Source organism: Euprymna scolopes, chromosome 28, assembly GCF_053919585.1.
Source record: "Euprymna scolopes isolate OS-2025 chromosome 28, ASM5391958v1, whole genome shotgun sequence".
In the NCBI taxonomy this organism is placed as follows: Eukaryota; Metazoa; Mollusca; class Cephalopoda; order Sepiida; family Sepiolidae; genus Euprymna; species Euprymna scolopes.
In genome coordinates, this window is record NC_136509.1 from 18,106,787 (window position 1) to 18,125,635 (window position 18,849).

Genomic DNA, 18,849 nt, shown 5'->3' on the forward strand with positions numbered 1-18,849 from the left:
CATATTTTATTTCTATGGCGACCCTGATGTGGTTACCTAGTTAAGAGTTATCTATTCTCTACTTGTCAAGTAGCAGTTTCAATTGTCAAAACTTACTACTTCAAACCCGTAACACTCCTATCAAAAATTGACACTCTGCTATTAAAACTCGCTATTTCAATCCGACATTCTGCTGCCAAAACTCACTATTCCATTCCGACACTCTGCTGTCAAAACACCTTTCTCCAAAACCCGTAACTCTGCCGACAAAACTTTCTCTTCCAAAATCTAAATGTAAACTTCTTGAGTCACTGAAAAATCAGCCTTTTTTCAAGATTTTCATTTTCATAACATGATCGCAATTTTGCTTGCGAACGAACACTACAGGCTGCATATAAACAGGTTTGTACCAATTTTTTTAAAGCATGTAAACATCCTTCATGGTGGCTTAGGACGCATAACTCTGCAGTTGATTTACTACCTAATTCGCACAAGAACAAGAGTTCAAGTTTAATCTCCCGCAAATGGATTTCAATCTAGTAGCTAGTAGTAGTCTTCCTTAGAAATTGTGGTGTTGACTTTTCTCATGTTTTGATTGTTTGACTTTTTCATGGTTAGGTTGAGAAGTTTGTTGAAGAGGCCAAAAGATCTGTTTAGGGCAGGGTTGGCGAGAAGCGAGAGATAGAGAGAAAATATTAACGAAAGAGGAAAGTGAAGTACGAAAGCTTTTGGAGACCAAGTAAAATGAAAAGCAGTAGTAGTTCCCACTAATATAACGTCCAGAAGATTTACCAGATTGAGATTTCAGTCACCAAATGTCTTAGTAGTATGTCCAAAGTTCATGTCTCTGTCTATGAGACGGATAACGTCAACTCAGAAAAACATATACCACCAGCACCCTTATTGGTGACCTATCTACAAGAACAGAATGGAAGCATTTAGTCATATTTAACTACTGCCTGCACAAAATTGCCGCATAAATATACAGCGTTATAGTAAGTCATGAGAATTCTAGTAATTAAGCCTAATAGAACAATATAATAGGTATCAGATGTCCGTCAACCTTTTGTCTGAGTGGGGCACGGCTATTGGTTAATGCAAATTTCAATCAGCTGAGTGAGGCACGGCTATTGGTTAATGCAAATTTCAATCAGCTGAGTGAGGCACGGCTATTGGCTAATGCAAATTTCAATCAGCTGAGTGAGGCACGGCTATTGGATAATGCAAATTTCAATCAGCTGAGTGAGGCACGGCTATTGGATAATGCAAATTTCAATCAGCTGAGTGAGGCACGGCTATTGGATAATGCAAATTTCAATCAGCTGAGTGAGGCACGTCTATTGGCTAATGCAAATTTCAATCAGCGGCCGAGAATAAAAAAGAAATGTGATTGATTAACTAGCTAAATTAAACACCATGTCGGTATATAAAAACTCTAGGTAACACGTTTTTTTGTGCATTTTAGCCTGATGATTTCTCATAGATATAAAAAGGGGAAATGGATGCATACAATATTATATTTCCTCATGACAATTTATGTAGACAATTTTTATTACATTAGGAGTTTTCAGAATGTGAGAGGTGATACAATTATTTCAGGAGTCAAACAACGTCGCAGTTAATACGAGCCATGAAAGCCAACAAGCTTGAGCCCAAATATGGAGGGGGTTCGAGTCTCGGACTTCCGGTTTGTTGGTTATTATGGCTCGTGGTGGCTAGGGCGTAGTTTGACTGTGGAAATCAATAAATAAATTATATATATATATATATATATATATATATATATATATATATATATAGTAATTTATAAAATATATATGGCGATTAAGCTACACTGAATATTCTGCGTTTCATCCAACTATAGGATTCGTTAGGCTTATGCGCGAATTCTGTCGTTGCTTCTTGTTTTTATACCTGTTTAGGATTACTAGTTGGCTAATCAGCTTTCTAGTATCCACCGCGCCCCTTCCTACCAGCCAATGGGCATGCATTTTATCAAACAAAGGATCTGTTTTAGAGCTAGGTTAGTGTTTTTTTAGGTGGCCGTTCTACTTCGTTTTTTTTTTATATATACATATAAATATACCTATGTGTACACAATAAATAAAAAAATTACTAACTAGCTCTACCTACGTATTGAGCTCTTTTGAAGTAAATACTTAAAGTTTACGCATAAATCTATACTTTCGTATAGTAAATTTATGTGAATAAATGAAATAGTTATATATATATATATATATATATATATATATATATATATATATATATATATATATATATATATATATATATCCCACTGGCAGATGTACATGTTTTTATCTACACACGGCCTATATATTTAACATATTTATACACAGTATTTACTCGACGCGGAGATATATAGCTGATCAGAATATTTTATAGAAAAATGATTTTCTAATACTCTAATGGTTTAACGTTTTGACTTTTGTTTTGGCTGAAACGATGAAAATCGATTTCAACATAAATCCCTTTTCTTTGCGTCATAATATATGGCAGTTATTTAGCAAACCTAACAGATAATTACGCCTAGTGAACCCATATGGAAATTATTTGAATGTCTAGCAGTTAACACCCCGATTTCTATAACACAAGCAAACAAACATTGGCTTTTATACTTTCATGTTTTTTATAATTACCTTCTATATGTGCCAATTTATAAAGAAAGATAAGTTTATACGTTTATATATTTGATCTCTCTTAAAATGTATCACAGGTTATAATAAATTTTGAAACACAGCTACTGGGCGTAATAAGTCATAAGATGGACTATACACTGCGTGTCAAATTATTAATGAGATAACATTTTTTTACTAGTTTCAGGAAATTACCGGTAGTTTCGTATCAAAAGCTTCGGAAACGTTGGCAATGCTGAGCTACGCATACTGTGAAATTTTCGTATTGTCCCTTGCAATGTAAACAACTTGACATCGTAATTGCTGAATCCGCAGTATTTAAGGTGTGTCAAATTATTAACAAAGCAGTTTGTTTCGTCAATAAAATGGGTCGTAAAGGTGGTTTGAGTAGTTCTGAAAAGAGTACTATTACAGAACAGCTAACAAAATGTAAAAATACCCTCGAAATATCGAAAATGATTGGAAAGTACCATCAAACCGTGAAGAACTTCGTTTAGGACCCTACAACGGTACGTAAAAGAGCTGATAAAGCTAAATCTAGTGTTATTTCACGTCGTTCTCTACTCCAAATTAAACTCGAAGTCGTTAAGAACCCTGTCTAGACAAGTCGAAAGTCTTTGACCAAGCCGAATTAAAGAATGTCTCAAAAAGTACTCGATGTCACCTTCTGAAAGAAGTGGCAAAGTCTGTTAAGTCTGTGACAAAGACTCCATTAAAGCAACATCACATACAAAACCGATTGAAGAGGACAACATGAAAACGTAAAGTTCCAAAGTTTTGTTTACGGATGGAGTACGTGTCACTCCTGATGGCCCAGGTGGCTGGAGCAAGGGATGGATCCTAGGTGGACGACCTCGTCATCAGCGTTTAAGGCGCCAACAAGGTGGTGGTGGGATAATGATTTGGACTGGAATTATCGTAGGTACTTTAGTTGGCCCATGGAGAGTCCCAGAAGGCGTAAAAATGGCGTCAAATGCTTACATAGCTTTTCTGAAGGAGCACTTTGAATTACGGCTGAATAAGCAAAGATTAACGTTCAGAAGAACCATTATTTTTATGTAGGATAACGCTCCTTCACATGCAGCAAACAAAATCGAAGAGTATTTTCAACAACTGGGCTACGGAAGATGGAGTGGGCTTTGAATTCACCAAATTTGAACCAAATTGAGAACCTTTGGAGTATCATGAAGCGAGGATTCTATGCAAGTAGACACTAATTTAAGAGCAAATATGAGTTGTGGGATGCTCTCCAAGAGGTATCGTGACGAATATCTATTGACGAAATCACAAATTTGACTAATTCTGTGAACCAACGCCTTTTACAAGTAATTCATAAAAAAAGATCGCATATTCCCTACTAATTATGGCAACGTAGAAATTGCTATGTAGTTATTGTGTTCTAAGAATTTTTCCTGGTTCATTTAATGTTTGAAAATTATTTCAATACACAAGTTATGGGTATATTGTCTTGTTTTTCTCAACCTCGTTAATAACTTGACACACTGAAATCAACATATATTCCTGTCTTCTGCCATAGTTTTGCCAATACTGCTTTAAATACTTTTATTTTCTGACTGGAGTAGCTGAATAGTATTGTAAGCACTTTCTCAAAGTTTCATGGATTTTTATTCACTAGTTCCTTAAATATTAAAAAGAAAATATAAACTCGTTAATAATTTGATACGCAGTGTATTTTGCTTAAGTTAATTTTATATTTTTCATTTGCAATGATTTTATACACGCCGTCCGTTTTCTGCTAGGTGGGAAGTTTAAAGACATGAGGCCTCGATTTGGAGGCTGTGGAAGTTTTCTCTTTAGTTACCTTTTTTCCTAGGTCCACTTTAACCCAGAATGGTAATACCTGTTAGGGCATTGGGTGCTACCAGATCAGGCTGCCTTAAGATACTGGCTTCTTGACCAAAAATGCACCAAACATTATAGGTAACTGGATGCCGCCTGTGAATTAAATGTTCTCTTGACACTTCCTCCTTCGGAGAAAGTCGATTCAATCCGCTTAGTGTGAATGCTGTGAAGGAAGAGCAGCAGTGGAGAGGTGAGGGTGAATTAGTGGTTATAGACAAAAACTGACAATCTGGGTGTGCGTCGTTCGGATCCAGTTCGTTCCACAGAAAACATTCATATAGTGATGTTGGCAACCTTTCCGTAGTCCCTCCGGTAAGTACGTGATATTCTACTAGAAAGAATTCTTAATGAAAAGATATAGGGGAAATGAAAACTATCAAAACAACCATGAACGATTATCAACAAGCAAAACACAGCAGCAATTAAAGGACTAAAAACTGTATGGGAAGATAGAAACATCCACCTCGGAACCAATGTGATGCTACTTAATGCACTCCTCATCGCAATCATGCTTTACCATGCAAGACATAAACACCGAACGGAGACGTAAAAAGAAAAATCGACGCAGTAGAAATGAGATGTCTGCGAAGACTCCTTGGCATTTTATAAAAGGACTGTCACCAACAATGAATTCGCGAGAAAGGTCATTTAAAAACTGTGTCGCCATGAGGACCTTCTCACTACTGTGAAAGAAAGGAAACTCAGATGGTATAGGCAAGCAATGAGCTTGAATAGACTTGCAAAAAACATCCTGAAAAGAATAGTCAAAAGAAAAACATAGGGGCAGACGAAGTAATGGGGCGACAAAATCCTTGATGGGTAGGAAAAGGTTTTGATGTCAGCTAACCATCCACCCAGAACTGCAGCAAATGGAGGCAGCTGGTCGACCATTTACGCACCATGCAGCGCGCCTACGATCCTAACAAGTACGTAATCAGTAAAATAACAATAACGTATTTCTCTATTTGCACCACATTCCACTTTCCTCTTGCCTTCGGGCCAAGATCAAAGTGTAGCATCTGTTCCGGCAGATGCTGCAAGCTATGACTAGCTATGATTAGCAAAGACCAGATGTGGGGGCAACCCCACATGCCTGACCATTAACCAGCTCCCATTTCCCACCTCTCAGGAGCTGGTCCCCTTTTTCCCTTCCCCCTTCCTTCACTCCTCACATTAAAAATCGGCCTTGTGCCTAATTTGCTCGGTGGGGGAGCAAATGAATACCATCTGTTCCGGCAGATGCTGCTAGCTATGACTAGCTATGACTAGCAAAGACCAGATGTGGGGGCAACCCCACATGCCTGACCTTTAACCAGCTCCCATTTCCCACCTCTCGAGAGCTGGTCCCCTTTTTCCCTTCCCCCTCCCTTCACTCCTAACATTAAAAATTGGCCTTGGGCCTAATTTGCTCGGTGGGGGAGCAAATAAATACCATCTGTTCCGGCAGATGCTGCAAGCTATGACTAGCAAAGACCAGATGTGGGGGCAACCCCACATGCCTGACCTTTAACTAGCTCCCATTTCCCACCTCTCGAGAGCTGGTCCCCTTTTTCCCTTCCCCCTCCCTTCACTCCTCACATTAAAAATTGGCCTTGGGCCTAATTTGCTCGGTGGGGGAGAAAATAAATACCATCTGTTCCGGCAGATGCTGCTAGCTATGACTAGCAAAGACCAGATGTGGGGACAACCCCACATGCCTGACCTTTAACCAGCTCCCATTTCCCACCTCTCGAGAGCTGGTCCCCTTTTTCCCTTCCCCCTTCCTTCACTCCTCACATTAAAAATTGGCCTTGGGCCTAATTTGCTCGGTGGGGGAGAAAATAAATACCATCTGTTCCGGCAGATGCTGCAAGCTATGACTAGCAAAGACCAGATGTGGGGGCAACCCCACATGCCTGACCTTTAACCAGCTCCCATTTCCCACCTCTCGGGAGCTGGTCCCCTTTTTCCCTTCCCCCTCCCTTCACTCCTCACATTAAAAATCGGCCTTGTGCCTAATTTGCTCGGTGGGGGAGCAAATAAATACCATCTGTTCTGGCAGATGCTGCAAGCTATGACTAGCTATGACTAGCAAAGACCAGATGTGGGGACAACCCCACATGCCTGACCATTAACCACCTCCCATTTCCCACCTCTCGGGAGCTGGTCCCCTTTTTCCCTTCCCCCTCCCTTCACTCCTCACATTAAAAATCGGCCTTGTGCCTAATTTGCTCGGTGGGGGAGCAAATAAATACCATCTGTTCCGGCAGATGCTGCAAGCTATGACTAGCTATTACTAGCAAAGACCAGATGTGGGGGCAACCCCACATGCCTGACCTTTAACCAGCTCCCATTTCCCACCTCTCGGGAGCTGGGCCCCTTTTTCCCTTCCCCCTCCCTTCACTCCTCACATTAAAAATCGGCCTTGTGCCTAATTTGCTCGGTGGGGGAGCAAATAAATACCATCTGTTCTTCAGATGATGCACTTCTATTTCTTGTTCTCTTTCGGTGGAGGAGAAATCCTTCACGACTGAGACAATTTTTTATTTTTGTACCTTTTCTCCACGTTAAAAAACGACACTGGAGTCTAACTCTGTCCCGTGGGGAGGCATAGTTAATAGATACATTCATTTTCCTTTGTCGTATCTCTCATGAAACTTAACGGAAAAGTTTCTTCCAAATAGAAATATGTCTCAGTGCATATTTCTCTTTAGCAGATAATTTTCGTATACACTCTTTGCCGTCTACATACAAAAATAAACAGAAAAAGGCACAACTGTATATTATATTAGGTTATTTAAGCAATCAAGAAGAACGCCCGACTCGATTGCTTTCTGATATTAATGACTACGTATTTTGGGTCGATGATTCTAATGGTTGACTAACTTTGTACTAATTTATGTAGTAAATTGTTAGTTGAAATTATATATTGGAAAAGGCTCCACCGTTCTATGTCAAGAATAGTTTGTTTTAATAATCTTCTGCAGTTTACTGACCGTGCTAAAATAACCATCTTATTATGTAGAAAGCGATTCTTAACATAGAGGAGTCTTTTTTTTTTTTAACTATTTTGTGCTTTATATGAAAACTGAAATAAATTACTAAATTTTGGAAACTGAAAATATCGCTGAAAGTAACGAGGAGCTTTACATAAGTTTCCAGACTTTTTTGTACAGGCATTTGAAATTGTTGTAGATAATTGAAAAGTCAGTGTGTTAATGATGTACTTCTTTTGAGATGACTGACCAAGTTTAGGTTAAAAAACAGCTAGAGCAGGAATTGGAATACACCATACTAAAGCTGGCGAATTTCCAAAATGCAATCTGGACGTGACGACACTTTATAAGCACAGTATTCAGCAGCATTCCTTGATAGAGTTCAAAATAGACTTCGTAGCCTCGTAGGAGATGTCCTTTTCTCTTCCTTACAACCTCTATCTCACAGAAGAGATGTTGCGAGTTTGTCTCTGATGTATCGTTATTTTCATGGAAAGTGTTCGACTGAGCTTCAATCTATGGTCCCCCCTCGCAAAACTTTCACAACAAACACTCGTCTAGCTGTAAACACTATCAATAATTCCCCCCACTCTTTATCTGTGCCTAAACCTAAACGTAGATTCCATGAACAAAGCTTTTTTATTAGAACTGCACGCCTGTGGAATTGTCTTCCGTTTTCCTGCTTTCCGGCTGACTACAATATGGTTGTCTTCAAGTCTAACGTAAATAAGTTCTTGATGAGCCGTTCCATATAAGTTATCAAATTTAACAAATTTTCATTACTAATGATTATTATATTGTCCAATTTCTACTGTACACTCTTTAACCCTTATCCTTGAGTGGCCTCTTGGCCTTGATAATGAGTTGATACATATAAAAAAAAAAAAGAAAAAGTCCAATGTGAACAAGTTCTAATTGAATGGTCCCCCTAAGTAATCCAAGTTTCAAAATTCCCACTGTTTACTATGCTAAAATCACAATGACTAATGTATACCTATTAACCCTTATCCTCGAGTGGCCTCTGGGCCTTGATAAGTGGTGACACCCTTGTAAAAAAAAAAAAAAAAGCATTCGTTTTTCAACTTGAAAAAATGCTACAGAACTGTATGGAATGTGGAAAATTGCTTTTCGACAGTCTTGCATTATTCGTTATCCCGTATTTTGTTTTTAATTAAGGATTCTTCGAAGAGCCAAAAGGTGTAATACTATTGAAGTTAACTTTATCTTTATTTTATTTTTTTCTATAATGCAGCCAAAATAAAGAACATTGTCAGATTTACGGAAGCATCTAAAGTGCGGAGTTTCGCTGTGAGAGGTTTTCTTTTCATATTATATTATAACATTTGTATGATGACACAGTCGAGGAAACAGAGAACAGAGGTGAAATGTGTTTGTATTAGAGTGGGTAGCGACGCTTATCAAGGCCCAAACGCTACTTGAGGATAAGAGTTAATGAGATTGTCAAGTTGACCGTGCGACAACAACGTGGTGATTAGTAACAGTGAAACTTGGGTAGTAGAAGGCTTATTAGAAACTTGTTTACGTTAGACTTGAAAATCGCTGTGTTATGGTCAGCTGGGAAGCTGCCCCGCAGTATTGTGTTCCACTGACGAAGAAATCAAGAAAAGACGCTTTGATTATGAAATTGGCGGTTCATTTTTTTGTTGTTTTTTTTTTTTAGGCACGGATAAATAAAATGTGGCATTTGTTGTTTCGAGACGAGCGTCTGCTGTGAATGTTTTACTCGGATTAAAAGACGAGCAGTTCTCGGAAGTTAGCTTCTGGTGTCTGAGCATCTATGTCGTCAGCTGTTGGGATTTTGTTGATTGTCAGATTTATCGGAATATTTAGGTCTAGGAAGCATCAGTACAACATGTTCCCCGGCTCATCTGCCATTGAAGTACTTCTTTTTAAAGAGCAGATATGCAAAATGGCGGCGACGTCAGACAGTGAGGAGCCTATAGGATTATTTAATTATTTAAAGTAATCTGATTTTATATGATAATCCACTTTCACACCGACTTTAATCAGTGTTTAATTTTTTTTGTTTTTCATTTTTTTTTTGTTTTTTGTTTTTCTATTTTATTGCATTTCCAATTAGCTTGATTAGTTACTGACTGTGAATAACATAAAAAATCTACACACACAAACATTGCTCCATACTTATTGTCATCCCTTTTCTTTTTGTCTGTATCTTCAACGCAAACGCATTTAAACAAACATGAACACATAAGAAGTGATGGGTTCGTCGCTTATGCCAATATGTACTCGGTTTTATACAGTGTTTAAAAATATTTAATTATGTTTCTAGTTTTTTTTAGATGAGGATTGACAATCAATATTATTTTGATTATTACTGTTCTCATCTCAAGTGTTCTTATCACGTTTTGGTCGATGTAACTGCCATCTTTCTTCCGCAAGGATCCGTAGCGCAGTGATTAAGGTACTTGGTAAATCCTGTTGTAAATTACTCTCTTCCAGAGGTTGCAGGTTCAATTCTCGGTGCGAGCAAAAGTTCAAACTATAATTACTTATTCCTTAAGACTTCTATCCAGTCATGACTGACGGAAACGGAGCATATTATATTCGTAGATATAATATTGTAAAAAAACACAGAGGGAATTTGATGAACGACATTATCATTATTTTTTTTTAATTTTTAGCGAAGTAGTCCACCGAGCAAATGATTGCTTTTAATATATAATAATCAGTACAGGATTTATTTTATAATAATACATACGCAATCTGCATAAATTAAAATATCATGTTTAAGCGTATTGTACGGCAGGGCAAAGCCGGGTTTCCTACCAGTATTTAATAGTTAATAAAATGTCTATTTTTAAAACCAATATGAAAATATCAGTAAGTTTCATTGAACGTCCTACTAGTTTGGCAGACCGGGAGCATGTTCAAAGTATTTTCATAAATAGTGCTGATGGAGAGGTGCGCGTATATTCAAGTAAATTCAGTGACGTATTATTCTAGGATTCGAACCTCATACCGTATGGTTTGAGGTTCGAATCCTAGAAATAGAAATTATAGTGACTAGAGGTTATATTTCGAAACAAGTCTTCATAGAATACTGTTTTATAAGTAAAGTAATAAATGAATTATATTTGATTATTATTTTTACGTCCAAAAAAATATGAACGATTTTCTAAGGAAAAATATTTTCCATGATCTGCAAGGTTGAAGATGCTATTAACCGTATAATTGTTTAACATAATCAAGAAAATAATCAACACACACACACACACACACACACACACACATATATATATATATATATATATATATATATATATATGTATATATATATATGACACTGATTGATCAATGTGGGAAAAAAAAACACCAGAGAAAGTTATAAGATTTTTGAAGAGCAGCGTGTATATCTTACTGTCTAAAAACGTGTTTAAAGAAAGCAGGACGGAAATATAATGTCCGAGAAATTACAACAGGAGCTGAATTGCACTGTATGTGACAGATACTTTTTGTCAAAAACTGGTGTTGTAAATCATCTGAAGTCACAAAATCAAAGATAGGAACGACAGAGGAGGATTTTGCAGCATATCCGGCAACGCTATCTTGTCATGTTTGTGGTTTAATCTGCAAACCTAAAAGTGGTCTGACATGACATTCGAAGATTAAAAATATTATCAGGCAACCACCTTTACAAGAAAAAGTTTTTATTCCACATTTGTGTAGTTTAATGTGGGACGCTGGATTAAAAAGTCACCTACCTGCACACAGACGCACACCACTTATCTGAAGAGATGGCAAACTTCTGTCAAGAAGATGTAGCAATTATCACATATATGATAAAAAGTCTATATTCCAAATACCAAGATCTTCTGTATCTTACCGTCTATCTCTTTTATCAAGATATTAAAATGTTCAGTTCTTGACGGCATCTGTTTCGCAGCGTAAAACGATTATATAATTATTATATCAATTTTTAAAAATATTTTCCGTTCCACTGGTCACGCGTACCTCTACTAAATATATATATTAGAAAAAAAAGCCATAAAAACATACTTTAATCTACCAGCCTCCAGTACGATGTAAAATAGATTCACATTATTAACATTGCCAATTGCAAAACCTGTAATAGAGCTACTGTCGCTGGTAGCAGCAACCGAATAAAGATATGCAAATGACCAAGCCGGCTGCACGAACTAACATCACACCAGAGATAAAACAACAAAGGTGCCCGGAAAAAGGGGTTACGAGACGTGTCCAAAGAAGCCCGTGACCGAGACACGTGGGTGACGTCACATCCGAGACATAAACGTTACACGCGGTCGGATAAGAAGAAATTAACTGTTTAAATATTTAGAAAACATGCGTTGTTTGAAATACTAGATACAAAACCTTTTGTTATAAAAAAAGAACGTCAATCGCGTTATTTTTCCTTTTTTTCTGTTCCCTTGTGACGGAGTTTACAAGGTGTTGGGTCCGTGAAAATGTAATGACACTTTTTAAAAAGATATATAATTTTATAAAACAAGAATAAACACAGGAAAGTTCATGAAAACCAAATTTCTTGCTTTTAAGAATTGCAGAAACGAAGTCAATAATTAGTTTATGCAAATACAGGTTGGTTTAAAAAGGTCGTATGCACTTAAAATAATCTCTAAGTATAACTATATTTTTTTGCGATAACAACTAATCTGTGTTTGGTTGTTTTAGCTTTACGGCATATCAATCCTTTTCGTCCAATTAAATGCGAAATCCCATAATTTTGAAATTAAAAAAAAAGAAGGCTTTATGCTTCAAGATTTTTATATTTTTAAATATTTATTTATGACGTTTGTTTTGCTTCTTTGTATAGGAACATTGTTGTTGTTATTTTTAGCCTTTGCAGAACATGATTGAGTTTTTCAAATAGAAGGGGAAAAACTATAGCATCAATGTTTGGAACATTTAAGGTCAGAAAGCCAGTATCTTCAGACAGCCTGATCTGGTAGCATCAGAAACATATCTGTAGGAACTAAAACACATTTCTGTTTGTATTATTTGACTAGCAGGGCTATCCGGCGTTGTTCGGGACTGTATAAACCATAAGAAAAATAAAGTTGCTTTTGAACATTCCTTGTTATTCTTAAGCTAAAGGAATTTTTATGCCAATATATCATTTGCTATCTGGAGCAAAAGGATAATTTACCTGCCCTAGGACAGGTATTAAACAATACATTTATGGAACAATTGCACGTATCCTGGGACAGCTAATTTACAGCACGTCACGTCTATGAAATAATTTTACCTTCCCTAAGACGGGTAATGTACAGCACATTTATATATATATATATATATATATATAAATATATATATATATATATATATATATATATATAAGTGAACATGTCTGTGTGTCTGTTTGTGTACATTTCCCTACGCAATAACTCAGTCAATTTTTAGTCTACAGACTCAAAATTTGATATACAGGGTACTGAGATTTGGGAAAATCTATGTGATCAGTTTTCGTGCAGAAATTGACCTCTGCGGTCTGTACCAAATTACTCAGACAATTTCTGGTCTAAACATTTGAAATTTGACATAAAGTGTATTCAGAGATATAGCAAGCTTTTTAATCGGTTTGGATCAAAAATTTTTAGTTACCAATATATAAATGTATGTATGTATATATGTTTGCCTGTCTGCCTAAAATATTTGACAGAGGCGAAAAATTTTACCAAGATCAGTATCGTTTTAAAGTTCAACCTTTCAGACGACAAATATCAAAAATTGGCTACAAACATTAATATCTTCACATTCAACTGTGGACTTTTCTACAGGGAGGGGGGCGCTTTTTCCGCCGATAGTTTTGAAAGTCATCCTTTACTTTCGATTGTCTAGCCTTAATTTTATAAAATGTCACTTCCGGTGTGGCGGTGGTCATAACAGCATAGACATCAGGTTTTTCCCCCCGTTCTTTTCCTCCTTCACTGTACGGGTTCGGGCCTACCTTCCTGCTACCACTTTTTTTTTTGCTCAACAGACACATCCAAGCACCCGGGCAACGTGAACGTGTCTGTCTGCCTGCCTGTCTGTCTATCTGTGTCTGTGTGTCTGTGTATATTTCTCTACGCAATAACTCTGTCAATTTTTAGTCTACAGACTTGAAACTTGATATACAGGATACTGAGATTTGGGAAAATCTTTGTAATCCGTTATCGGCCAGAAATTTGGCTGTTAAGGAAGGGGTCAAAGTTAAACGATTTGACCTTTGCGAACTCTATCAAACTCCTCCGACAAATTTGGATCCAAACACTTGAACGTTTAGATATAGGTTTCTTGGACATGGATCTAATTTAATAACTTTATTTGAGACCAAAACAATAAATGTTAAGGGGTCATAATAGGGGTCAAAGTTTTAAAAAAATTGACCGCTTCTTTTCTGCTCACCATACACCTCCAAACACCCAGGCAACGCCGGGTTGAAATGCTAGTCTAAAATAAAATAAAAGTGATTAGGATGAAGTAAATCGAAATGTATTTGTAAGTTTTATTGAAATACTAGCAGGGTACGCGGTGTGTTATCCGGTCTTAAAATACGCTTAAATATATTTTAATTCATGCAGATTTCTTAATTAATATTACAGAACCAATTCTATGTAAAATATTATATTGTACCTAATAAATGGGACTGATTTTAAAAGATTAAAAAAAACGACTCGGCTGCAAACAGCTATAATCGAAATCAACACTATAAACACTTCAACTGCATTCCCTACCGTTTGAGCTATCGACAGATAAATAAAAAAAGATTTAAAATTAAACCACTTGAATTTGCGTATACGTAAATATATTTCAAAACGTTGAAACGGATATTTTGCATTTCAACTTGCCAATGTATTTCTGTAGGCGTTATTCATCCATTCAAACAAGTATTTTACTCGTTATAAACCATCCTTCATTACAATTTCTTGTTAATGTCAGTGTTATGTGACCAATGGTTTAAAAGTTTATCGGTTAAATATTTTCACACATACACACAGTCACACACATACATACGAGGTGCTTTCAATAAGTTTTTAGACATTTTCGTATGGACACTTTTATTTATAGTACACATGTGAAACTGTAATCCCTTTCAAAGTAATCTTCTCCGGCTGCAATGCACGTGTTGTACTGTTCCAACAACTTCTGGAAGGCCCCATTGAAGATATCTTGTGTGAGCACACAAATGACCCTCGTTACAGCCTCTTTCATCTCTTCAATTGCCTCATAACGATAGCCTTTAAGGGTTTCCTTGATCTTAGGGAACAACCAAAATTTGCAGGGAGTAGGATTTGAAATATAGGAAGGGTGAGGAACTGTCTTGATGCCAATCTTGGTCGAATAGTTTGTAATAAAGATGTAACCCTCTTAAGACATACTTCGCGTAAATGTTTTGCATCTTCAGCTCCTCATGAATAATTGCGTGTACAGTTCCCACACTGACATCAAACTGTGCACTTATTGTCTCTATAGAGACACGACGGTCCTTATCTATGAAATTCTTTATTTGGCCAATCAACTCTGGTGTTCTGTTTTTCTTACTTTTCCAACACCTCTCATCATCTCTCACACACTCCCTGCCTTCCTTGAATCTTTTATGCCACTCAAAAACTGATGATCCATTCATGCAAAATGGTCAAAAAGTCTGAAGCATATCATATGATTCTGTGGGATTTTTTTCAATTTAAAAACAAAATGTTATTGCATATCGTTCTTCTAAAGTGTCCTCACGCCCAAATTGCATTTCTGAAATTCACCAACAGTGACAATTAAACATTAGTAGGGTGTATTCCGATCCCTGCTGTAGCTGTTCTCTTGAACCTAAAATCATAAAAATGGGTCAGTCATTTCATAAGATGTATAACAATAACATTCTGAATCTCCAAGCGTATACGAAAATTTTAAATGCCTGTTTAGAAACTTATTGACGGCACCTGGTACATTTACTTACTTTTTATTTACTTTTTTTTACATGGAGTTCACCACTTATCAAGGCCCAATGGCCACTCAGGGATAAGGGTTAGTGTGTACAGTAATCAAAGTGATAGTGTAGCAATAGTATTGGAGTCTTTATGTTCACCATTAACAGGACCAAGGGAATACGATTTTGCTGTTCACGTAAACATTTACCAATTAGTTATAGTAATGCCTCGACTCATTATTTGAACTTTCAAACATTTTAATCACCATTTTATCAAATGAATCTAAATATTCTATCGTTGGCATTCGTTTCGTTGATAGTTTTCTAGTCAGAATAATTGCTAGAAAACATTAGGTGCTTCGAGAGGGGCCAGAATAAGGTTGTCAACATCCTAAAAATTCCTTTATCTATTTTCTTTTATTTTGTATTTATAAAACGTCTTCCATTGCTTGCAGTAGTAATAAAATAATAAATACATGTGAAACTTTAATTCCTTTCGAAGTAATCTTCTCCGGCTGCAATTCACTTATTGTACTATTCCAACAACTTCTGTAAGGCCCCATTGAAGATATCTTGTGTGAGCACACAAATGACCCTCGTCACAGCCTCTTTCATTTCTTCAATTACCTCATAACGGTAGCCTTTAAGGGTTTCCTTGATCTTAGGGAATAACCAAAATTTGCAGGGAGCAGGATCTGAAATATAGGAAGGGTGAGGAACTGTCTTGATGACAATCCTGGTCGAATAGTTTGTAATAAAGATGTAGCACCCTTGGGACACACTTATCAAATGAATCTAAATATTCTATCGTTGGCATTCATTTCGTTGATAGTTTTCTAGTCAGAATAATTGCTAGAAAACATTAGGTGCTTCGAGAGGGGCCAGAATAAGGTTGTCAACATCCTAAAAATTCCTTTATCTATTTTCTTTTATTTTGTTTTTATAAAACGTCTTCCATTGCTTGCAGTAGTAATAAAATGATAAATATTTATTGATTTAAACTTTCAGTAAAACTAAATTTCTAGACCACCCCCTCCCCTCACAAGAGTATTTTTACGTTTGAGAAAATATATGCACATTTAAGATGTGTTTTTATAGTAATCGGGACAAAATAACAACTTTATAGCAAAATATTTAGAGACTTTTAAAGAATCGCAATCGGAATCAATAATTGTATCGGAATTGGGAATTTTGTACGGAATCGGTAATTGTATCGGACTCGAGAAAAATATTGGAATCGTCCCATGGCTACTACAAAGTTAATGTAATTGTTGTGGAACGAATTGGATTCGAACTTGGGACATTCAGGTAATCAGTCTGTGTCGGTAATCACTAGATCACCGTCATTACCCCGAGTCAAACATCTCTATCTATTAATAGTGAACGAAAAGAAATCTCAGAAAGAAAGACAAAAACTTTTTTTTAAAAAGCGAAAGAGTTTATTTCTGTGGTAGAAATTTGGCCGGTGTCTGAGTGAAGAAAGTATAGAGTTCAAAGTTGTTTGAGCCGCCGCAGGTCGGCCCGTACTTATCTTCGGCGAAGACCTTCAGTACTGGAACTTCTAGTTAATCACTAGACCATCGCCACCTCCTAAACATTCAAATGAACTTGGTTTGGTTATATATTATTGGAACTCTATGAGATGAGTGATTTGTATATTTTATTTATTTATTCATTTAAGGACTCTTATCCCCATCTTTATAGTTGTTGTTTACCCGCGTTTGGCCAACTTTTCCTCTGGCCGTCTTCAAGTGGATACAAATGTTGAATCTACGCTTTCAGGTGAGCATTATCTTAAGATAGTGTTTTCAATCCTACTCGAATTAGGCCAAAGAATTAGTTGGCTACAACGTGTCAAGACGACAACTATGGAAAGCAGTATTTACTAGGGATACAGTTAAGAGATTCATCATCCCTACCCCGTCGCGGTAAAGAACCTGAGGAAGGCAAGAGGATTAGTTGACGGAATCTTGGTCAAATAATAACAACTATGAGGACGAGGATAGCAGTCCGAAAATTAATAAAATATAGGTTTGGTTACATAAAAAATCGTTTTCACGTCGTTATAAAAATTCTATATTAATTTGGTGCAGCCAAATAAAGGACGCATATTAGTTTTTTTTATTATTCTGTTGAAGCCATTGATTCTAAAAAGTGAAATAGTATCCTTTACTTATTCAAATTTTGGGGGTTCGATTGAATAACTCTACTTAAAACTAGGTACATGAAAATTTATGCAATTTTGTATAGATGTTTTTCTAACGCTATACAAAATAACATTTTTTAAAACTGTACACGAACTTTATGAACATCTTGTAATCAAAATTGACAACCTTGTTGAATTCCTCAGTAGTGAGAAAAACTTTTATGATTACTAGTTGGCTGTCTGTGTTCGAAAACATCGTCAGGCGCCTATAACTACTTCCATATTTTCTACTAAATTATAAATCCGGAGTCCAATTCCAACTTCGAACGTTATAGCCATGGCAGATGCTATAATGCACCAGATGATGAAGAATGCCATTGTCTTATAAGACAGAAGGTTTTCATTAAGAATATTTAAGACATGATAAAATCAACCAACCTTTTAGCAATTTTTTTTCGGATTTAATGTTTTAAAAAAGAATATATCAACCGGTGTAACGTGGACATCGTTGCTAGAATAAACAAACAATAGAAAGAAATAAATAAAAATCCGACTCGGTATTTTGTTTAAGGGCAAATGAAATGCATTTATTTGTGGTTCGTACAAAACAACGCATTTTATTATATTTCTAAAGCCTTTTGGTACACACACGTGCTTTTTAAAAGTCTCTGTCGCCGCCAACTTACGACGAAGCCAGCCAGCGCCTTATCGCCCTCGAATTTCACACAGAAATTCTCAAGGTAAGCTTCATCAAAAATGTAAAAGTTAAGGTTATATACGATGTGAACTTCATAGGCTACAATAGGAACCACACAGTGGATTTCTAAATTATCCATTTACTAGCCCCTCAGAAGCTTTTTCACTCTGCACCAAAACCAGCAATGTATAGCTTTTTCCTATGAAATCAGGTATTTTATTGTACTATGCAGTTCTAAGACGTACACCTACCAAACCCTTGCCTTCTGACTTTCAGGTGAAAGAAGGTTATTGATGACTGTCTGAAGGGTTTTCGACCAGAAAATGCCAATCGACCTCCCACGCAATTTTTGAAATTCCAGAGTGCTTCTCCTTTAGGGGCGTTGGCTTGACTCTCGTCACCTGTCGACCTTGTGTCACATTTTCCCGTGAAGAAGAATTACATAGCTGATGTATAGCGAATGTATATGTAATAGGTATATATAAACAACCAAAACGTGTAAATGCTAAGTAGTAGACTACATAATAATTTTTCCAGACGTGCCGCTGAAAATATAAGTAATTTTCGCTCAGACAACTAAATTGTCTTTCCACATTTACATTTTTCCTGTT

The 18,849-nt window shown here is 36.5% G+C and overlaps 1 protein-coding gene across 1 annotated transcript in view; it reads left to right on the forward strand.

Moving 5' to 3' along the window:
• Window positions 1-18,532, forward strand: part of LOC145249353 (uncharacterized) — a 66,697-nt gene extending 48,165 nt beyond the window's left edge. Inside the window, exons 2-3 of the mRNA XM_080110928.1 lie at window positions 17,100-17,177; window positions 18,471-18,532. Coding sequence (XP_079967054.1) covers window positions 17,100-17,177; window positions 18,471-18,532 — 140 coding nt within the window. The remainder of the gene's footprint in view (window positions 1-17,099; window positions 17,178-18,470) is intronic.
• The last annotated feature ends 317 nt before the right edge of the window (window positions 18,533-18,849 follow it).